The sequence below is a fragment of the Channa argus genome, chromosome 21 (assembly GCF_033026475.1).
Source record: "Channa argus isolate prfri chromosome 21, Channa argus male v1.0, whole genome shotgun sequence".
NCBI classification, from domain to species: domain Eukaryota; kingdom Metazoa; phylum Chordata; class Actinopteri; order Anabantiformes; family Channidae; genus Channa; species Channa argus.
In genome coordinates, this window is record NC_090217.1 from 7,025,038 (window position 1) to 7,048,741 (window position 23,704).

The 23,704-nt window shown below is 40.2% G+C and overlaps 1 protein-coding gene across 12 annotated transcripts in view; it reads left to right on the forward strand.

Annotated features, from left to right (window-relative positions):
* The window catches only part of anks1b (ankyrin repeat and sterile alpha motif domain containing 1B), a 181,603-nt gene extending 157,899 nt beyond the window's left edge, over positions 1-23,704 (forward strand). For 2 of the 12 annotated variants that reach the window (XM_067489794.1, XM_067489804.1), the window contains 10 exons: positions 3,300-3,407; positions 5,081-5,284; positions 8,501-8,626; positions 12,003-12,074; positions 14,514-14,600; positions 15,717-15,854; positions 15,949-16,116; positions 18,908-19,030; positions 21,324-21,415; positions 22,518-23,704. In XM_067489794.1, the coding sequence (XP_067345895.1) occupies positions 3,300-3,407; positions 5,081-5,284; positions 8,501-8,626; positions 12,003-12,074; positions 14,514-14,600; positions 15,717-15,854; positions 15,949-16,116; positions 18,908-19,030; positions 21,324-21,415; positions 22,518-22,566 (1,167 nt within the window). In that variant the 3' untranslated portion in view covers positions 22,567-23,704. Of the gene's footprint in view, positions 1-3,299; positions 3,408-5,080; positions 5,285-8,500; positions 8,627-12,002; positions 12,075-14,513; positions 14,601-15,716; positions 15,855-15,948; positions 16,117-18,907; positions 19,031-21,323 lie in introns of all 12 variants that reach the window. The other 10 variants (XM_067489798.1, XM_067489796.1, XM_067489797.1 and 7 more) reach the window with 10 other exon arrangements.

Here is a 23,704-nt window from a genome sequence, read left to right on the forward strand (position 1 = left end):
TTAAAATAATTTTATATATTTCTAAAGTTAGCCTTCTGACTGTGGGACTCCAGCACAATATAGGACCTACTTAGACTCCTGGCAATATAAAAAGTTACACGAATATAAAGCAAGCAAACATATTCCTTTGCTATTTTTATTATAAAATTAAAAGATAATGCAGTATGTACACAGGTTAAACCGTAAAATACAGCCTAGCAATCCACCAGTGCAAAAAAAGCCTTGAGAATGTATTGTCCTAAATCAATTTAGATGGTGTCGATAAGACTTGTTGGTTGTATTCTGTTTTTTTATTTTCAACATTTATCAACCACAGGTTTGGTATGTTTTTACGAGGAAAATAATACCGTATTTATCCTGCTGTCAGCATCCATCAACTGTTTGATGTGCAGCACCAGTGCAGGCAGAGAAATTTTCTCCGTGTCTGTTCAGCAATTTCTCCCTCGTTTACAGTTGTCAGTGTTTAAGTGCTGTTGACATCAAATATACAAGTGCTGCCCTGTCAAGGTTACATCATCAGAACTCGCTCAGTTGATTTCAGTAGAGCGGAACTTAAACAAATGCATATTTAGTGTGCAGGAAAAAACGGTATCCAGTGGCAGCTCAACACTTCTGTTGCCAGAATATACCAGTGTTGTTAATATAATTTAAATGCAAACAGGGTGACGCTGCAGTCAAGCACAGAGTGGGTTTTAACTATTACGGGTGGGTTTTATTGAACTTGTCATCCATTCAGGGATATCAACCACGTGCATGTGGATTTCTTTCTTTCTTTTTTTTTTTTTAAGACTAGTGTGTGGGTGACTGCTGCTGCTCTGTTACCATGGCAACAGATGAACTTGAAGCTGAGGTTCAGCCTTCTACTGTAGTTGAAGTAGATGCTGTTGCATAAGGCAAACCACACAGAGAGCACACACACACACATAGAGTTATGCACTGTGCAATGCTGTGCTCTTTCTGAAATTGGTTTGTGTATTTGTCTGTGATGAACCGGCAGTGTGAGGACTAGTACACACTATTGCTCCTCTAGAAATAAAATGTTTCATTATCTTTTCCACATACTTCAAGTGTCCAGATGCATTTCTATAGTGTAAAGTTCAAACCATAACTTTTGATCTTGTAACAGCTTAAACTAATTCATTGTAAGTTAAAGTACCAAATAAGTAATGTTTCAACTTTGCAACTGTGTTTAGAAATTAAATGTAATTTTTTCGCTTTTGAAACTAATTAGTAATAACAAAATCACAAATTCAGCGAGCCAATGTCATTTGTAGTAAAAAGACACAAGAAGTATCAGTGACACTATATGTCCGTTAAAACGGTGTGTAAGAAGCAGAAGCTATACAAGCCAAAGCAGAACAGGAGGAGGAAGATGATAGGGGGAAGAATGTGGCAGCCATAATACACCAGTTAGTTCCACTACCCACTATACTCAGCTTGGCTCTTCATTTTCCTTTGATGCATCGAATTTTAACTATGTAAATACATTGTTTCCATGCAGAGAAGAGTGTAGGAAGTAGTAGCATAAACCGTTGGTATGTGCCCAGTTAGTATTTTTATGTTCCTATGACAGATGAAGGTTAGCAATTTGTGCATTGTATGATGCAGTGTGCGTGTGTGCGTGTGAGCTGCACTGACTCAATGACTGTTGCGAGAATCATTAAACTCACAGCAAGGACTCACATTGAGGCTAATTACCACCTTTTGCACTGAAGACACAAACACACAAATTGTCTCACACTTGCAGATACCTTTATTCCAGAGGAAGCACAATAAAACCAGGCAGCAGTTTGCTGTATGGGGGCCAGAAGGTACAAACAACATCCCACAGAAAGCTGCCATGTTCCAGCTTGTCTCTGTTAGAAAACTCAGTAACTGGCACAGTCAGTGGATGCCTGGTGACCAGAGAAAGAATGGATGCTTTCATAGGACTCCAAGTGTGTTATGTGTGTGTTTTTATCTGTGTTTGTGACTGTGTAATGAGCGCCTAGGGAAAACCAACAGACTATTACAAAATTGCCACAATCTCATATTGTTGAATTTCAACGACTTTGTGAAACAACTCTCAGCTCTCAGTAACAATGTTTTATCATGTAGTTGCCTTGGCAAGGAACCTAGAAATCTGTCGGTGCACTACTTCGTTTTGGGATTTGGCATTTTGTAATAAACTCAGTTGATTTATAGTAGTTGACCATTTATGAAATGACCTTTTTACTTTGGTGCTGAGAATTAGATGAGACTATCTAAAGCATTTAGGTGACTGCATTCAGTTAGGACTGGCATAAAGACTAGTGGCTTTAACAGCTAATCTGGCTCTGTCTGACACTGAACTTATGTATTTATACATTTGGGTTAGTGTACGGCTTTTACAAAGACACATTCTGTTGATTACATATGGTGTTGGAGCTTAGGCCTAACGATTAAATATTCAGGATGCAAGGCCATGCAAAGTTTTCCTGTTGCGTTTTGGAAAATGTGTTGGGTTTCAAGTATCTCAGCACGAGTCAAAGTCTCATGCCCCTGTTTTTTGAGACTCAAGCTTGTTATGAGCAAGTCTGCAGCTCGAATTAATCTTTACACTAGAAGAATATACTTCTTTGATGAGTCTTTCCATACCTGTGTATGAGTATTAATACAGGATCGTATTTCGTATATTTAGCAAAGCAACTAACTGTTTGAATACAGCCACCCAAATCACGTCAGTTATGTAATAATATTAACATAATGAAAGCATGTGCTTGGGGGCATTTATATCATCTTGCCCTCATTAGTATTTCCCCAGGAGCTGCAGTGCTTTGAAACTATTTTGTGAATAGCAGTATTACCCTCCATTTAAGGATGCTGCTGCTCAGACATAATGTTATTATCCTGTCTGAAAGCCTCTGAACTCCTAAACTCTATAAAAGCCGTTTTATGTTATGTAAATTAAGTTGAGTGATTATTTTGCCCAGCACAGGATTTGTATTTATACAGAACACACGGTTGTCATCTGAGCTCATAAATGTTTAGACAATGAACTACAAATCATTAACTTATTCATAATAAAATATGTCAATTATAAATACACCAAACTTATGCTGCCTCTTGAAATTGCATCATCTGATCAACTATCATCTGTACAAGAGAGAATAGAGAGTAGATACATTTCAGAAGGTGAAAGCAGCCTTTTTGCTCATTAAGTGACTTTTGGTAATTGTTTCAGCATCAGTACATGTTTTGATGCACCAAACTTTACATCCCAGCTCAACTGCATTCAACTGTCATTTAATTCCATCTCTGATATTGTTTTTTCCATCCAGGTATTAAAGATCAGTCTAATCGGACATAGAAAAAGGATCTTGGCCTCGCTGGGGGACCGGTTACACGAAGACACTCCACAGAAACCTCCGCGGGCAATTTCCCTAAGGGTAAGTCTCTGTATGTTGTATGAACAATAATAATTCACAGCAGTTTCTGGGGCTGGACATCGATATATTTCATATTTGTTAATATTCGAGATTCGGCTTTCAATTTAGATTTTTTTAATATAGTTTATTCCCTTGTTGTAAAATAGACTTTACCCAATCTGAAATTACCGAGCCTACAGTCTGCACTGTCCCTGAACGCACCTTAAGGAGGGCGTCGTACAGGTATATAGGTAGAGGCACACATTTTGTGATGTGACTTTCTCAATTATAAAATCCACGCACAAAGGCAAGTAATAGATCTGCTTATGAAAACAAGGGAAGAAAGAGCCATCACAACTACCATCCAGAGTTTAAGGTACAGACAGACAATCAGCTGTTTAATTAGCTTAGCAATAAAAATTAGCCACACACATCATCAGGGTTGGAAATTAATTTTATTTTGTGTGCTGTGTAGGAAATGAGTGAGAGAGGGAGGGAAAGCGGGTTGATAGATGTAACAGAAATGTGGTTTCACAGCACAAACAAAAACAGTGATCAACTTTATTAGGCTTCCACACGCAACTTTGTGCAGACTTCAATTCAAAAACCAGTCAATGTGTTGGTAAACCTCGTTTCACTGAGTCACTTCACTGCTGCCTTTTGCTATGTAATACACGCATGGCCTAGTTAACTGTGGCTGCTCATTAAAGTGTCCGAGTGGAACAAGCAGATTTGCAGCTCGGTCTGCGTTTGGGTATGTCAGAAATTGGTCTGTAACAAAAGATGAAATCCCCACAAAAAACAAATATCTGAATATTTGCCTAAAAGTACTGAAGCCCCAGGGCCAAAATACAATATTTGGGACAGTGCTGGGGATTTCAAAACAAATGTAGATTAAAATTAAGAATCCATCAGATTCAGAAAAGCACTTCTACCTCCCCAGATAATCTCTCTGAGAAACATGCAGCCTCCCCACTGCTTCCCCACCTAACTGATTACCCAAATGTCTCAGGCAGCACAAAATGGCTGACCCACTGTAGTTCCCTCCCTACCAGCTTGTCCTGGATACTAATCACATTGAACTGTCTTTCCCTCTCCCACTGGGGAAACGTTCTAATGTCCCTAACATTATCCTGCTGTTTGTGCTAGTGGCCCTCTGCTTCAGAGGCTACGGTTACATCTGACCCATTAATACAGCTGAATTATTCCAGTCCTCTCGCTTATAAGAAACGAAAAGCTAGTTACCTTCTCAGGAGAAATGACTGACCTTCTAGTCAGACCATCACACCATTAAAACATGTGAAATCCCTAATTCGTTTAGGAATTTTAGTAACTGCTCAGACTGAAAAACCTTTTAGACGAACATCATTTTCCACTTTAAGGGAAAGCATCAACTTGATCCTTAAAGTGGCTTAACAGAGCTGGCAAGGCTTTAGTCTTGTGCTTAGGGACGATGTGATGGACCTGCCGAGATGCTGTGGTTACAGGGCAACAACTTTGCGCCCTATTTTACAAAGCCAGTTGAAATGCTAGTACACAACAGCATGGTAATGAAAAAGTAAAATGCCACAAAGCACTATGACTGCACTTGCCCACCATACTGTGCTTGTAGCAGTGACACAGCACATTATGAAATGATGAATGAGTCCTTTCTTCCATCTTTCCAATTTCTCCACGGACCAACTCTCTACCAGGAGCCTGGTGGGAACCACACTCCTCCCCAGCTCAGCCCATCGGTGGGCCAGGCAGCGTACACAGCGGGGGTCCCCGGTGGATCTCTGGACGTACAGCATCTCATCATGCAGGCGGACGCCCGGCGCAGGCAGCGCAGCAATGACAACTACTTCGAGGACGTGCCGCGATCCAAGCTGGAACGACAGATGGCCCAAGTCAGCATGGTGAGGAAGGAGGGATGAATGGAGGCAGAGAGGGAGAGAGGGACTGAGTCAAGGGAAGTATTATGAATGGTCAGAGAGGTTCACTTTGCTGGATGAAAAGGGATAAGCGTAGTAATTTTTTCTGTTTTTCATATTGTCGTAACAGGCAATACAAATTCCACAAATTCATCCTACTGACAAGTATTGTTGTCCAATACAGCTCGTTTCCATGTGCTGTAGAGTAGCAGAACGTATTAAACACATATTGATGTCCTTAGGGTCCTGTAGTTGATTTTTCTGCGCGAGTGCGGGCTGAGCCGCAGCCTGTTGCAGTTGCTCTCCGTTTCTTTTAATTTATTCTTCCTTTTTCATATTTTTAGTATAGTAAAGTATTCAGTTTGTAAAGCTTACCCTCCCTGATCATGCGGTTGGAAGTTTTTATTTTATTTTATTTGTTTATCGTCGATGAACTTTTTCTTCTTCAAGCTATGACCAGCATGCAACAGCTTTATGCAGCTGGAGCCGGCTCATTTGTTTACAGTTGGGAACAGCTGATCGGTACCATGAACGAAACTTTTGTTCAGACTTTAAGCACCCCGGACAAAATAAGAAGAAAAAACGCGTGAGGTCTGAGAGCTGGTAAGCGTAGGGGTGTAAAAGAAAACAGGCGAGCTAGGGAGAGAAGATTCAAGCAACATCTCCTATCTCTGATTATGGGCAACGTGAGTTCTCTAGAGAACAAGGTGGATCAGTTGACTGCACTAGTGAGGAAGGAAAATATCTCTCGAGTGTGTAGACTAATGTGTTTAACATGGCTGACATGGCTGCAGGACAGTATCCCCAACACATGAATCAGTATTGAGGGCTTCAGCACAGTGCAGGGGGATTGGAGGAGACAGGAAAGCAAAAAGAGGAAAGATGGGGGCCTGGTCGTGTACATCAATGACAGGTGGTGTCATACTGGTCATGTTACTGTGAAAGAATCTGTTGCCCGGACATTGAACTGTTGGCAGTGGACCTCTGTCCGTACTATATGCCCAGAGAGTCTCACACGCCATGTAGATCGTCGCCTATATTCCTCCCTCTGCCCACTACACTCAGTCGCAACTAGACCCCAGACCCGACATCCTCTATGATCTCAGGTGGCTTTAATCATGCAACCCTCCCAAAGACCCTCCCCACCTTCACACAGTATGTGGAATGTCACACCAGGGGGGAGAAGACACTGGACCTGATGTACTCAAATGTTAGAGGCCTGCATCTTTGCTTTTTATTTCATTTGTTGTTGCTCCTCTATCTGGGTCTTTTCTTACAAACTATGGATCGATAAGCGCTTGTTTATTGTCTTGGTTTGATGGATGTTCTTTTCCTTTCGTTGTACTTTCACAGCTGTAACAAGGCAACACAATTTCCCTAAGGGATCAATAAAGTTGTTGAATCTTGAAAGATCTGTAATATGCACTGCTGAAAGTCGTCCTCAACAAATGCACTATTCACTGCTGTTTGAGCTGCTGCTTTAGGAACAGAAAAGAAAATTATATATTTCTAATAATCTTTGCTATTTGCTGTCACCCACTTCCATAAACATAAACAGTTTTAATAAGAATGTCATTTAAGTAAAATTTCAAATCTTTGCCACAATAGCAAGCTAACAAGCTTTCAGGCAGGATTGGATTTCTTTTTAGGGCAATGAAATATATTTGTGTGATAAATGAATAATCTCTCAATTGGAATACTGGTCCGTATCAGATAATTTTACTTGTTGGAAATCTACTAACAATAATCTGCAGCAGACGGACCATCTGAGTATAAATTCAGCAGCCATTCTTGCTGTTTGGAACTTTATACAGAGTGGCTTTGTAAAGTATTTACATCCCTTTTTGAAGACTTAGTGTTAAAGGTTTAAAATTGCTGGTGGTGGGAGGAGGCTCATCTGCACTCATCTGTTGTGAATGGCTTTTGTTTGGAAAAGATTTTTTGCCATTGCAGAAATGAAAAGAAAACAGCAGCAATGTACTTTAAATTTCTGCATCCACAAGACATGCTGCAGGTTTCCAAATACGCATCTCATCTTTCCAATTTTATTCTCCTCCAAATGCAAAATTAGAACTTTTATGACATACAATTGACAACAGCAGAGTGACTCAGACACACACGTGTGCACACATCTGAGGCAGCAGCTGTGTTTTCATTCCATGTGATTAGGGTCTTTTTGTGTCCCTGTGTGAATCACAGAGCTTATCAGCAGAGACACGCACAAATAGGGTTATCCAGCAGAATGTCTTAAGAATTTGTGTGTGTGTCAGAGTGTATCCCCTCTTTTTGTGAAACAATTATCTGAGGTGGCACTGTGTCAGCTTCTCCCGAACAGCAACATAACCATTAGAGAAAAGAGGAAAGATGTTTCTCTGTTTCATTACCCCTCTTGTCTGCCTGGTTACCTCACAAATATTTTTCCCTTTAGCTTATTCCCTTCTGTTCCTTCTGTTCACTCACTCCTTTTTAAGAAAGGAAACCCAATTGAATAAGACACTTTGTAGCCTGAAAATTCTTAAAACTTTGAGTAAATAAAGATTTTGACAGTGGGCTAAATTGTTGAGGGGAATGTGGACATGGTAATGTTGAAGCTGCCGGAGCTGCGTTTAGTTTAGGGATGGCTGACTATGAAGGCTTATTCCTGTGATGTTTATTCAACACCATTGCATCTGTTTATAAGATATTACCTCCACTGTCCCTCACCAAGCTTCCGACAAGGATTGCAACACACAAGTAATCAGATTTGGAAAGACACATAAACATGCTGTCTGGCACATACTGTGTGTATAGTTCCTCACACACAAACATCTGGTTACATTTAGCAAAGAATGAAAGACTATAAAACAAGCTTAATGGTTATCCACAGACATCTGAGAAGTATGCAGAAGGGATTTACTGTAGGCTTTTTCTTTGTATGAATGCAACAGCTCGCTGGGTGAAAGGGCGAAGATCGGCAAAGACTCTTTGCTACGGAGCTAAACTTTAGGAGTATTGAAGAGCTCAGCATAATTCAGCCAAGATTAATTTCCTCTAGGTTGTTTGCTTCTCTCATCACTTTGAAGACATGCTCATGTTTATCCAGAAAAGCTGTTACAGTATGAACTTGTGCTCAGGCCAAGTCATGTCAACATGGTATACACATCTTGTAATCTTGTGTCCAGTCTGTTCTGTGTCCTGATGTGCGATTGGTTGTCGTTTCAGGCAGGCGAGTGGTGTGAGCCAATCACATTGCGTCCACCCAATGAAGCCACCTCGTCCACTCCGGTGCAGTACTGGCAGCATCACCCAGAGAAGCTCATCTTTCAGTCCTGTGACTATGAAGCCTATGTGAGTCTACTCCTCCGCTCCCATCTTGTATCCGTGTACTTAAATGGCTTAAATATGTGGTTGCTTATACAGCAACAATCTGCAAATTCCTTTCTCAATTAATTCTTTAAAATGTCAGAAAATAGTGAAAAATATCCACCCAAAAAATGTCCATAACACTTGTTTGTCCATCTTACTGTCTAAAACCAAATAAACTACAGTTTATATAGAGGACAGGGACAAACGGTAAACATTCCATTTATAGAAGTCCGAACTAGGACATTTTTGGCTCTTAATGGTAATTTCCTGTTCAGCTCAGCTTGCCTCCTTTGTTCACACTGAAAGTAGAAGTGTATGAAACATCATTGACCCTCAACTTCAAGTCAATACTGTACTGTTATTCTGAGCACGTTGGTAAATTTAGACTTTTCCCAGTTACATAAAGGATGATATAAACCTATGTTACCACGGATACAGGCTTCCACATCTGATTGGTTTTCCATGCAGGAGACTGCATCGATAAGTTACTTAGTGCAGGTAAATACACTGCGGAAAAGCAATAAGAGACACCAGTGGCTCTTGAGGGGAATGTAATCGGGTATCGAGGAAATACATCTTGGACTGGTGTCTGTGTGTAGTAGATGTAAGCTAGATTAAGTAAGAGGAAGACAGAAAAAAGGCTGTTTAAAGTTAAAAAAATACATGTTGGAACTTATAGAACTAGGTGACGACAAATCAAATGTGATGCTGAAAATCACATGAATAAAAGCATGAAAAGATGAAAGATTAATAAGCTCAGAATCTCAAGAGCATGACTACTCCTCGGAATCTCCCTTCCTTCATTTTCTCACCTGCCCATAAAATTGATAGCGACAATGTGGACCATTAGGCTTCTGACAGATGCACACGCTGTGCATTTGGGATGGGCAGGGGAACACGCAACAGGCAGGCCACCAAGGGAAAATATAGAGGAGCTTTCATGGAGCCATTTATGACAACTTCTCCTAACACTCGCTGTCCCAGGACAATGGTCCCCAGGAAGCTCAGAAAGTGAGATAAATGAGTGGGAGCCACAACAGAGGAGGAGGTAAAGTGCTCCATGTGAATATTGGCAAGCTGAAGAGAGATGGAGTGAATAAGAATAAATCAGATGGATAAGACGCTGATGAGAGGGAGAGAGGAAGGAGAAGAGTATATTGTGTTTGTGTTAATAGAGAGAGTGGGATGGTAATAAGCCGAAGGACAGAATAAAGGATGCATCAGCACTGTTCTCATTTTTGTTTCAGACTCTAGATAAACAAAACTGCCACTTTCAGCATAACCTCAGATGACATTCTAACTTAATTATCTCAACTTTTACAACCAGAGCTTGAAAATTTTATCCAAGTTATTAGAGATCCATTTTCCACACAATCCTGTAGACATTAGAATGTCTACATCAACAGCCAGTGTTATCTCGATATTAGCTTTGACTGAGCTTTAATCTTAAAGCTTCTGTAGATACTTTCAATATAGAAATGTTCGCAAATATTTCAACCAACCAGAGTAGTTACAAGAATCTTTTTTAGTAGCTCATCGCTGGTACAACCTTTGGTACAGAGATTTTTGGTCTCTTACTTTGTTTTAAGGACAAATACCTGCAAAACTAGCTTAGCAGTGTTACTGTGGCCCTGTGTGCAGGTACACATTAGCATTAAACCCAATGCATTGCTTAGCTTCAGAGCTGCTACTGTTGTAGACTAGATTTTTTTTTAGCATCATTTTTTTTAGCAATTATATTTAGAAAAATCAGTGACTTGTGTTCAGTTTTAATTAACTTCCAGGCCAACCGTACCGCATGACTTAACATTGTTAGCTTGAGTTACAGTAGGTAATATTATGCCGAGCTAATGTGATCTGCCAAGTTAAAAATATGGCCGAGTCAGTGTCTGCATTACATGAATAGTAACTCATTAAACAAAGCAATTTGTCCAAAAGGGCATAAAGCTATAATTAATTAAGGTCAATATTCAATTATTTGTTCTGATAGCTTTTTTTTTAACTGTCAAAAAGATGGGATGCATGCAGCTGTAAATCTTTCTCCTTTCTAAAAGCTCTTTTACGGTGCTACATAAGGGAATTAGACCCTGTCCATATGCTGGGAGAAGACACAGTGAGGCGGTCAATGTCACACCCATTAGGTTCTCTAATGTCGACATAAACATCGTCCCTGTAAAACACTGTGACCATTAGTGGTTTCTTTATTAAATCAAACACTACATGTGCAGAATGGCCACAGTCGCAACCAGGCAGAAGGATTTGCCAGACTCTGGTGCTGATGTCCCTCTAGGAGCCTCTCAAGGTTGATCTGATCACTGCTGTTTGTGTCTGTATGCATATAATTGAACCACCGTCAGTCCGGCTGAATCTTACAAAAATTACTTTCACTATCAAACATAGTGGAGTTGATGAGAACATTATTATTTTATTAACTGAAAAAATTGATGTTTTAATTTAGTCTGTACTTTAAAAAGCCAACAAAAACCCTTATATCTGCATCAATGTGGGGGAGCACACATCTTGACCCTGCCCCAGTTCACCGGGTAAACTAAACAGATCTGGTACTTTGGTTTGAAGTTGTAAGTAAAGATGGGTTGTCCATGATCCTAAATCCAGCGGCAGTTCTTGTTTTATCGGTGCACCTGTAGACACGTTATCAGGACAGACATTAGTGCAAGGAGTGACAAAGCAACTGTCACCCGTCAGGACCTGGACAGCAGAGGTACTGATGGAGACATCAGTGTTTCCCTCAGCAGGAATTTAACATTCAACTGAAGCAATGCATGCTGATGCCAGGGTGACTCACACCCTTTGTATCGTAATAAAGGCATGAAGCAGGCTCTCCACTGCTAGAAGCTGTGGCAGTCACAGCCCAGACATGAGTGGCACTAGTGTCGTCCTCAGGGTCACTGAGGGATGCAGTCAGCAGCAAGACAGTCTGTTCATCATTTGGCTTTGGAGGATGGCTCTGAATACTCTGTCATCCTTGTTATCTGAACCACAGGCTGATACCAGATGACTGCTGCTGAGGTTGTTATGGTCAAGTTCAACAAAATCTACTCATCTCTGTTTCTATATGCAGAACTGATTGTACGTGGAAGCCGACTCAATGCCCTTCAACAAACCTCTGTGTTCATCCATCATGCAAAAACTGTCAAACAAACAGCTTAAAATTCAGAAATATGAAACTGCTTCTTTTACCAAAAGTTTGGGAAGTGGTTTGAGCAATACTAAGAATATTAAGACATCTGGCAGAGATTAGGAGGTTATTACTGAAACAACACTTTTATTAAGCCATAACCATACGATGACTTTCTCCGCCATGTTTATTTATGAAGCGCGTGTCTCTTTCCCACAGTACCTGGGTTCCATGCTGGTGAAGGAGCTGAGAGGAACAGAGTCCACACAAGATGCCTGTGCCAAAATGAGGGTAAAGCACAGCCTAACACACTTCACTCCCACTGCTGCCATGAAAGATTAATGAATGAAGTGGGTTTCAGGTTTTCAAGTTTCCACACATCAACCCATATTTTATTCACAATAGTACATAAACAAAATATCAGATCTTGAGACAGACATTTTACCATTTCATGGAAAATATTAGCTGATTGAATTTGATGGCAGAAACATCTCAAAAAAGTTGGAACAGGGGCAAAAAGAGCTGTCAAAGTACTTGCCACAAATCAAAAACAAATGGAGGAGAGTTTGACAACTATAATAAGGTTAATTAGCTACTGCGCCAAAAAATTGTGGAACAATTTCAGAAAATTGTTCAACATAAAATTGCAAAGACTTGTATGATATTATCAAAAGATCAGGAGGAACCTCTGTGCACAAGGGACAAGGCCAAAGATCAAAACTGGATGCACATGATCTTCAGGCAGCACTGCCTGATTCTCTACTGGACATCACTGCATGGGCTCAGGAACACTTCCAGAAATCACAGTTGTTAAAAGAAGAGGGGATGCTACACAATGTTGTGTTCCAACTTCTTTGAGATGTGTTGTTGCCATCAAATACAAAATGAGCTGATATTTTCCATGAAATGGTAAAATGTCTCAGTTTCAACATCTGCTACAGTATGTTGTTTATGTTCTATTTTAAAGAAAATATGGCTTGCTGAGATTTGAAAATCATTGCTTCTGTTTTTATTTAGGTTTTACACATCTTCCCAACTTTTTTGGAATTGAGTAGTACAACTTAGTATTGTCAAAATGAGATGAGTCTCATATGATTATATTCATAGTTCTTTGATGAATTTGAAAACAGCTAAACCGTCTGTAACAATATGAGTCTATGCAGCTGTATTATGTTTCTCTTAAAGCAGTGACATAGTCCTATAGACTGAGTGCTTTCAAAACTTAATCACTTACGTTTGTAAGTGTATTGAAGGATTAATTTTGAATGAATTAAATAATTGCCAGAGCACCTCGATACACTATCCCTGTTACCATAAAGCACATTATTTCTTCTCCTCCTCCCTTAAGTCATGTACTGCTGCTCACTCTCTCTTTTCCCCTCCTCTGCTTCTGTGAGTCTCACCGGCATTATCTGTCTCTTTGTATCTATGTCTTTTCATTCTACTCACTCATTTTAGTGTGGCACTGATTCCCGCTCCTCTGGCCCTCATCTCACTTTCATCCTGAGCTGCTGCAGTGTGAAGATAAATTTTAATATTCATGTCAGAAGCTTTCTGTTCCTCCCTTACTTTTTCTAACTCAATAATGATATTGCCACATCAGAGGGCATCTTCCAAAACTAAAATTCAAATGGCCTACTTGGCACGACCGTATTTAGATGCAACATTGACAAAGCACTGTAGCACTAGTAACATTTTGCAAATCTTCCTGTAACAGCCTTCCTCAGTCTGATACACCTTTACTGCACACTAGGGTTGTAGTGATTTGCAATAAGATGCACATTATATCATTCAGGCATTTATTATCATGTGAACATACCATCCGTCCAAGTCTGCTCCCAACACACCTCCTTTCATCTGTTTTTCCAAACCTTCGCTGTGGAGGTAGTTGCCTTTAGCTGGGTAGCCAGTGAAGTCAGGTAGAGCTGCAGTACCTGATCTTGACAAGGCCAAACTGCTGCAGCAACACACTGCAAACGGGGAGGGGAGAAACCTGGAGAAAGGAAAAAAAAGATACAAATATGCGAAGGACAGCAGAGAGTAGATTTGACAGGGTGAAAAAGAAAGGACATTGTGATCGAAATACGGATACTGGGAAAATGAGATGAAAGACAAGAAGTGATGCAGAGAGAGCAGGAACAGGTCTCATCTCACATTTATTTCTCTGAATATATTAAAGCTTTTGACAGGTAGAATGACGGCTTGGAGGTTGACACTGACTTTGTTGTAAATCACACAATTCTGCACAATCTCCCGCTGTATAATGCGATTAAATATAGGTAATTAAAACATTAGAAGTGCAGAATTAAAAAGAAAGAGGAGAGATGTACAGCAGGAGCGTGATATGACTTAAAGAAAATGGGTTGTCATTTTTTATTAAGGTACCTCTGAACTGTGGCGATGATTAAGCATTTCATTTGCTGTATTTATTCTGTTTTGCGTACAGTTTCATTATTTTATTCACATGCATGTAGACCTGAGGCAGCTTCCCAGACATGGATTAAGTCTTGTATAAAAGTAAAAGGTTATTAAATAGTTTCGATCTCCGCTACCTGAAATTCATTCATCTGGTACTTGTTATAATTTTCTACTGTAGAATGTTAAAATTTCAATACTGCAAATGGTTCCTGTGCACTTTTTGTAATTTATGTATGAGGTGCCCGAAAAAATCACTGCTGCCTCTTTACTGTTTTTCTCTCCACATCTTTTTTTTTTTGTGTGTGCTCCAAGAAGTCGACAGAACAGATGAAGAAAGTGCCGACCATCATACTCTCTGTGTCCTACAAAGGAGTCAAGTTCATTGATGCCACAAATAAGGTAACACTCCCAACTCATTTCCTCTGATGCCTGCTGTGAATAACACATGAAAGGTCAGGCTTTTGAACATGAACACGAGTGACATTCAGAGGTGCCTGCTCTGGGTGGCACTGATATCTGCTTCTGCCCACATCAATATATTGTGTAAAGATCTTTAAGGTGTGAGAACAGGCAAAATACAAACAGGTAATGATCAGCAAGGTAAAACGTTGTTTTTATTAAAGGCAATTTCACAGTTTAACACCTCAGGTCTTTTCTATCAAGAGTGACGTTTGATGAGTGTTTCGTGTGTTATTTTAATAATTAATAATTGTTTAATAATTTCACACTGTTTAATTGGACTGCTACAGGCACTGATTACGATGCATGTATCCAAGAATTAGCTCTAAATCACCTCAAGTTGACAAAAAAGGTGTCACAACAAGAATAGTTTAGGGTTCATTGCTCTAAATCAGGCAGCACTGCACAGACACAGATAAGTCAGCCACAGCACTTAAAAAAACAAGCACAAACAGATAAAGGTATTAAAGTTCGAAAAGGGCTGGCATGGAGGCCGGCTGGGGACAACCAGTTGTTAGTGTAGTTAATTCAAGTACAGGAGCTTATATGGTGTCTCTCCCAAACACATAAACAAAACTTAAGCAAGAACACCAATATGTGGTAACAGAATATAGGACAAAGATTAAATAAATTGTGGACACAGTTTACATAACTCTACTTTTCAATCATGCATTGCACCATGGTATCACATCATATCATTAACTGGAGGACCTACTGTAACTATCATTTCATCCATCGTTCACTAAGCACATTGCAACTTTTGTCAAAAAATCTCAGTTTTCTAAAGTCAGCACTCACTAAAATCTTCTTGCATTTTTTAAGCTTTGATGTTGGATAAGTGGACTGACACACAGAGTCTGCGTTTTCTCCAGTGACATTACAAGAGTTGAAATTCCAACTTCAGAAAACTTTCACACCATGATTGTGGGTTTAGGATGTGAAATAAGATGAATAAATTGGGTTTGTTCAAGTGGCTCAGTGTAAATAATCAACCCTCTCTTTTATCTTGCTTGGTTAGCGTTTGTTTTTTTCCTTATGTTCTTGTTCTGTCCGCAGAATATCATAGCAGAGCATGAGATTCGTAACATCTCATGTGCAGCTCAGGATCCAGAGGATTTGTCTACATTTGCCTACATCACCAAAGACCTGAAGTCCAGTCACCACTACTGCCATGTCTTCACTGCTTTTGATGTGGTCAGTCCTGACACTGCGTTAGACTATTTACAGGCAAATATTCTTATCATTACGCTCATTTGCCAAATATTCCTGTTGACCTTTACTCTCTCAGAACTTGGCATATGAGATTATCCTGACACTGGGCCAGGCCTTTGAAGTGGCCTACCAGCTGGCTCTGCAGGCCAGGAAGAGCGGCCATGGATCATCGACACTGCCTGAGAGCTTTGACGGCAAGCCCAGTAAACCTGTCCCCAAACCTCGTGTCAACATCCGTAAAACTGTAAGCATCGCTGCTGCACTACTGTGTAAAGGAAAGATCCATCCTGAACTGAAATTTAATTCATAACTCAAGGTGTTTCTGATGATCTGGATTCAAAAACTTGTGATGTCTAGTTAAAAGTATAATTAAATTGATGACTGCTGAGGCTTAAAAACAATACAGATTATAGACAAATTGTGCTTTGGGATGGATTTTAACTTTAATCTCTTGATCTCTACGTCTCTAACTCAAATGTAGCTTTTCTGTATCTGCTTTTAACAATCCTAACCAGCATCTCATTTACGCTGGAATCTAATCATTACCTTCATCCCTGCTCATTTACATTGTTTTCAACTCGACTATCGTTTGGTTTCTGCAATGTGTTTTGTCTGTGCACCATGTCTTGGCCTAATGGAGGTTGTGGCAGAGGTGTAGGTGGGTACTTGATATGCTAAGAATCCATTCAGTCTCTTCTGCACTGGACTGACTGATGGGAGCCGTTAGTATTGGGCTCCAGGGAGGGCTGCATACAGGGACTGTGTTTGTGTTTAAGAAGACAAAGAATCCCTATATGGACAACTCCTGCATATTGCTGCCTTGCATAGAGAATTTAATTTCATCCGATTGATCTAAAATGCTGTATTGTGTGAGGGTACCTCATAGTTATGTTGCAACATTACCCAAACCTACAGGCTTTGTGTTACTACTTTAATGTTGCTTCATTCAGTTCTGCAAAACACAGCTCCTCGTTCAGGTTGTTAGGTTTGATGAACCATGGTTTAGTACTAGCACTAATTGTATTCTGAGCAAGGTTTTATTATGATTATGGTAATACCATTGACCGGGATCCTTTTGAGCCAGAAGTAGTGTTGGTCTTTTTATGGAATGTTTCTAGGGCACGTTGCCCTTAGCAGAAGCTTTAGCGAACCTCATTCTTACTGCTTCACCCTATCCATCTTCAACTAGAGGGCCTCCATCTGCTTAAGTTAACAACTTCTGCCATTTCCTGCCAAGGACCGCAGTCCACTATCTTTATCTGAAACCAGGTTTCAAATGTATAGTTCAGCAACAGTCAGGGCATTATATTATGATTTCTGTGAATAAATATCTCCTGCTCAGAACGCCTGGCCCAAAGCTGGCTGGAATTTAATTAGGAGATATTTTGCCATCTTTTTGTATTTTTTAGCTGTTTCAAGAAATCGCGTCACACACATCAAGATCATCAAAATCCTACTTTCCATTAGATACCTAAATCCATGCATGTACTAGTGTGGCTGAATCCACATTGTGAGAACCAGTTTGTGTTTCATACCATGAGAGTGAAAACGTTTTAGGAAATTGAGGAGAGGGACTGTTGGTTTTAGAATTCACGTTAGAATTACTTTCAGGTTTAGGCATTTAGTTGTGATGATTAAGGTTAGGAAAATGAGCTATAGGCATGCAATATATCACGGAGTGTCCTCACAAAGACAGGAGTACAAATGTCTGTGGCCTTTGTTCACTCTGCACACACTTGCCGCCTCCACCAACACGCATCAGCTGGCACAGCAGCCTTTGTGTCTACTGCTATATCAGTGTGCTTTGACCAAATTAAAGTACATTACTGTGAGTCATGGAAGAAACAGATGGCGATGGAGGAGAATCAGTGGCTTCGGAAGAATGGTCTCACTTTCTAAAGTTAGAGCAAGATGTAAGACAGTGAGGAAACAGTGAGAGATGGAGGGGAAGATGGAAAAGAGCGCATGCAGTGTTTGTGCATTTCTTCTCCTGCTGCCTTTGTGTGTTTTTGCAAAGCTTGCGTGTGGTCTTCTGCCTACAGAGATGATGGACGGTGGCATGTGTGCACACAATCTGCTGACTCAGCTACCATTACATTAACCATTAATAGCCTTTTTCCTCCCTGTGTATGTGTGTAGTTTGTAGTTAATTTCTTGTGTGCAGCACAAAGATACTGCAGGAATCACTTAATATTCTTGCCACCTTGCAGCCATAATCTCTATCCTGCAGCACCTCTGAAGCCCCTGTTCTTTAAAATGCTGTTGCTTCGTTTCTGTGGCCACAAGTAATAGTTTCTCCACACTGTCTCGTTATCACTTTCGGTGTGTGTGTGTGTGTGTGTGTTATGTGAGCAAATCTGCTTGTAAATCTCTCAACATCCACTTAACCTGCCCTTACAAGAGTGAGCGTCTTATATAACTGTTCTTTGATAAGTATCGGCACGTTACTATAATCTGTAAAAGTGTAGCTGCAAAAGGTACGTGACAATAACTGTTCAGGTTTGACTCTTATAATTAAAACGTTTGCCAGTAGTACGAAAATAGCTAATTTCAAAGCAGATTGTTTTGTTTTGGTTTGTCTATGAGCCAATATTTGCATTTCAATTGGTCTTGACTAGAAGCTTTTTACATGCAATTTTTCCTGAATTTGGTGAAACTATAAAAAAAGAACTAATGAGTCTGGCTTGTGAAGCTGCTTTTGCAGAGTGATGTTTGGTACAGTTGCTATGGCATATTCATCTTGGTGGGAGTGTTGTTGCCATGCAGTAGTTGCTATATAAATGTGGCGTAACGTGGCCTACTCCAGCTTCAGTTTTGCTGTATTGCAGTAATGCTGCTGCTGTCCCACGCTGTTGCCAAGGTGATGGCTTTGCTGCCATGGTTTTTGCTTTGGTTTTGGAGTGTTGTTGCTTTTTTCCTGTTTCCATGCAACTACTGTGTTATTGCTGTGGTTTTGCCTTGCTGAGTTGTTGTTTTCGGTGCTGGTGATGACTAGCAGGCACACTTTGACCTCTATATGACCTCTGCCCCTGTAGGTCATCATGCCCCCCTCCAGCCGCTGGTCAGTGGGCCACATTTACACCCCTCACCGGCCTCCTCTCCACCCTCCTCTTCCTCCCCCACGACTCTTCCATCTTCCTCACAAAGCTCAGTTACAGGTCCTCCACGCTTTTCCTTCTCTTATCCTTTATTTCCTCGAAATTTTTCTTTTAGTCAAGGAGAAGGCCCAGTCTGTAAGTGCTTCCATTTTATTCTGTCGCTTTTATTCCACTGACTCTGCAGCCTCGTGTGTTTTGTTTGCGGTGTCTTTGTCTCACTCTTCAGTTACTACCTCCATCTCCATATAACACTCCAAGGAACAGTGCTATTCAAAAAAGACAGTCAGTCTTGCAAAACCGATCCAGTCTGTGTCTTTACAATACAAATATGAATTATGGACTTCAATTTTAGGGCCTCACTCAGTTTTTATGTGCCCCATTGCACCAACTCAACCCCTGAATAGAGAGATACTGCTTTCTATCCCTGGGTACTGAACAAACTAAATTTTGATACCTCTGCAGGATTGGACAGTGTGAGCATTTTGCATAGCCGACCAATTGTTAGATTGTGTGGTGTAAAAAAAAACAAAAACGTTTAATATTAGAAATATTAAAACCTATTTGATAACCTGAAGATTTCTACTTTCCCTGCAGCCTTTCATTCATTGTCTGTATGTGTTACCATAGCAAGCTTTTCCTTAATCGCTGTAAACACACTAAAATATGAGCTGCACCAAGCAAATCTGAAGTCAGTCCAATTCAACAGTCCTGGAGTAAAGCCTTCATAAAAGGACAAAACTTCTTTTAAAGATGTAAAACTGCAGTAGAAAAGTAAAGCAATATTTGTTGTTAAAAAGAATTTTTTTTTTTAAAGTTGGTAAAATTCGGTTTCTGTACCAAACATATACCCAGCTCTACTGTTTTCTTAAAGACGCGTAATTAGTGGATAAATATCAATACAAAGTATTTGAATCAAGAACCAGTATCTAAAAATTGTTAATGTTTAGAAAGCCAACAACAACCCTTTAATTCACTAGAATGCGTGCAATGAGCTAGACCGTTTTTACTTTTGATCCACACCTTCATCTCACAACGCAAGATTGCATTATCCGAGCGTGTACAGTGTGCCAAGAAACAAACCAAATGTTCTAAGTCCAGGTGCCGATGCACTAAAAAAAAAAAAAACAGTGCAAACTGTACGTATTTCTATAGGTAATCACACACTGGCCATCCCTTCACCATCAAGTTTTTTTTCTCTGCCCTTTCTGCAGAAAGTGCTATAAAACTTGTTTAGAAGGCAGAAATCATTTTTTCAGCAGCTTCATGTGTGGTTGATAAATTTGATCTTGGTGACATCCGAGACCAATTCATTGCTCAGAACATCATCTGATTTTATGGTGCTATGAGATCGAAAATGTGCCTGTTTGTCCCTAATCCTGCAACCTCATAACAAAATTATAAGGTCTAACTATGGTTGTCAGAGTGTGTGTGTAAAGGGGGGAGAGGATGGAGAACTAGATTAATAAAATAGTTACAGTATTGATGGTGTAGCAGTGTGTTGACAATAAGATAAGACAAATATGACTTAATCTGCAGAACTCTCATTTATTTTTACTCCATCACAAGTAAATCTTAAAACACTGACCGTATTGTGATGCAAGTAAAACTAAGTTCAGGAAGAAATTTTGTCATCTGTTCTTATCCCTCCCACCCCCAAATCATCTAAAAATAACAGATTGGAGGAAAATCCCCCCTCCCCCCCCAGCAACAAAGCCCAGATGTTTGATTGGTTGCCATGGGACTATTTTTTACAGCTATGTAGATTGTTTGGTTTTCTCCTCAGCCTTGACGCCACAATAGCTTAACAGTGGTGGACACGGAGTCCCCTGTTCTCTGAACTCTCCACTTGTATAATATACAGGAAGCCACTGCTGAACATACAGTACACTATAAACTGCAATGGCTAAAGACCAAGATCTTGTTTTTGCTTTATAGATTTGTAGAATTACAGAGAGCTTCTTTGTCAGGCGGAGCTTTAGTTGGTGTCCTCCATTCTGTTTTCTTGTGTATGTTCTCTCCCTTTCACATTAGTCATTTTCTACTACATTTCCCAGTAAGCCCCTCATTTATTCTACCATCACTCTGATTTCAACGAATTTTTTTTTAAATCCTGTTTTATCAGAAAATTGCCCCTAAAGTGTAAAAGATGTGAATTTCCAAAACCATGTATCCGAAAAATCAATACAGTACAAAATTCAGTAATGAAGTATTTTCAAAAGTATGAATATGTAGGTCATTGAAAATTATGTGGTTCTTGTCCTACTTCTGTCCCTGCCTCGTATTTTCTTTGTTTTAAATGTTTTTCCCCTCATGTTTCCACTTTCCCCTCATTCTCCATGTCTTCCTGCGTCAGATGGAGCAGCCGTCCATGGACCAGAAGGGCCATGCCAATGTGCCGTGGATTGTGGAGCCCGGTCAGGAAGCCAAAAGAGGAGTCAACACCAAGTACGAGACCACTATTTTCTAACATAAACCCACCTTGTCCACTCCTGTGTGTGTGTGCCTTTCAGAGGTGGCCCTGTACCGGGTCCCTGCCCCGGAGTTGGGCACAAGCGACGCACACTGCCGTCGCCTCACCGGCTGAAAAAAAATACATAAATACATCCCGCCCCATTAGCCGAGCCTGTCCAGTGCATGATGACGTTTGGCGCTGCGCTGTTTCTCTTATTTCTCGTCTCTTCTCTTTCGTTTCTGCTCCCCCCTTCTTTGGCCCGGGTCCCATCCTCCTGCCTGCAGGGCTGGTGCATGACCTTTGAACCAAGGGCTGTGGTGCGCCTCTGTCTCCACTTGTCCACTTGTAGGGGGAATGGTCAGCTCTGTTTTTTGACTTCTTGTTTGTCAGTCAGTGGGCAACCAGTTGGTTGTTCTGCTTCTTCTTTTTTTACTACTTGTTGATGGGTGTAACCATTGGCTTTGTCCCTCTCCTTTTTTTTTTTTCCTCCAAATGCTTCGTCCCTTGCTTTTCTCTACAACCCAGCCCCTCTGTCCAACTGCCGCTGACAACTTGAATGAGATTTGAAACAAGAGTAGTGCCAACAGTTGTAACAGTGTTTTAGCTGTCTGAGTCCAGTGTGGGAGCTGGCAATGAGGAGGGACGTTGTCTAAGAAGACAACTGGAGGAAGTTCACTTTAAACATTTTTTTTTTAATCAGGAGAGGTGATGTAGCACTGTCAATTTTGACTCAAACTGGTTCATCCAGCAGGCTCCTAGAATGTATTTCAACTTTTTGATTCTTTATATCAGATTATTTTTTTGAAAATACTAACAACTTAAACTTGACCTGTGACACAGGGAGATGTAGGTGATATTTTGCTTTTATAGCACCTTTTTCAGCACGTGTGTGTAAATGTTCAGAATTATTTTAACCACTTTTTTCCTCCTGGCTATAAACCCTATTTTATTTGGGGAAGCAAATCTTGTATGTCAAAGATTTAGCATGTGGCTTGTGAGACGCATGGTGGCCATTTTGGATTTGCTGAGCAGGGGGGCCGGTGGAGAGGCGTGGTATGAGGGCTTTTTCGATAAGTGATGTCATCTCATTTGCAGGGCAATGCCGGATGCTCATGTCTATTACTGTGGAATGCAAAGAATGTAGCCAGCCCTAAACACGGACCTTGTCACACACAAAATGCAAAAAGGACAACAAAAGGACTACAAACATGGATGCCACTCCAGTGTTTAAGGTTGACTACAAACATTCATCCATCCACACAATGCTTGACACAGTAAAACACTGATCACACACGCACACACAGGACTCCATCGCAACAGACACTCTGCTCTGAATGTACACTTATTTGAAAGCAGCCTCAACTTTCTGCAACTACAGCAGGATCCGTTTTATGCGCCGAACTTGGGAGGTTAGAGGGCATTTGTCGGTAACAGGCCATAGGCTCATTAAAGGCACCACGGGCATGTTTTGGAATGGGTTTGGGTTGGAAGACTTCTGGCTGGCTCTTTTTGATTGATTGTTTGTTTTGATTTAGAAAATACAGAGATATATGCAAAAGCGCATAAATGTGATTGGACTAGCTGTGACACACTAAGGATGCAACGGGTGCGTCTCATCATAACGGATGATGAACCGATGTGAACAAAACTGCATCTGGCGTTTAAAAAAAAGTATTCTATTAGTATTGCCCGACATTTTAATGTTTAATATGAGAGTATTATTACCATGATGATTATTCTTGTGCAACTCTTGTCTACTGTTGTCTTAATGTTATATTATTTTTATATGCTGAGAATGATGGCCATCCTTTAAAAAAAAATGAAACTAGATGATCATACTTGTATACACAGAGTGATGTTGCAGGTGGCTAGCTAAATCTTGTCAGGTCAATCCTCCATTTCTCATGGGGCTCTCCTCTTATCTAGCAGATGTACTATTTTAAACGCTGTATTACTGTATTTGGATGAGACATTATCCAATTATAAAATGTACATAGATATTTTGCCAACTCATTGTTCATACATGTAATGTAAAAGATTAAAGAGTTTGCAGCACATGGCACTGGAAAACAAGGTACCAAAATAAAGGTTAGAGATTTGAGAACAGGTGGTAGATTTTAGATTGTATTTTGAGTGAAAACTGAAATGGGTTATTTGGAGACATCACTGCTGACCAACTAATGTACATAGGCTTGGGCTTCCAGTACACTGATTTTTGTAATTTTGGCCATTATTTATATCCTTGTAAAGCACATGAAATAAAAAGACTTGTACAACCATTA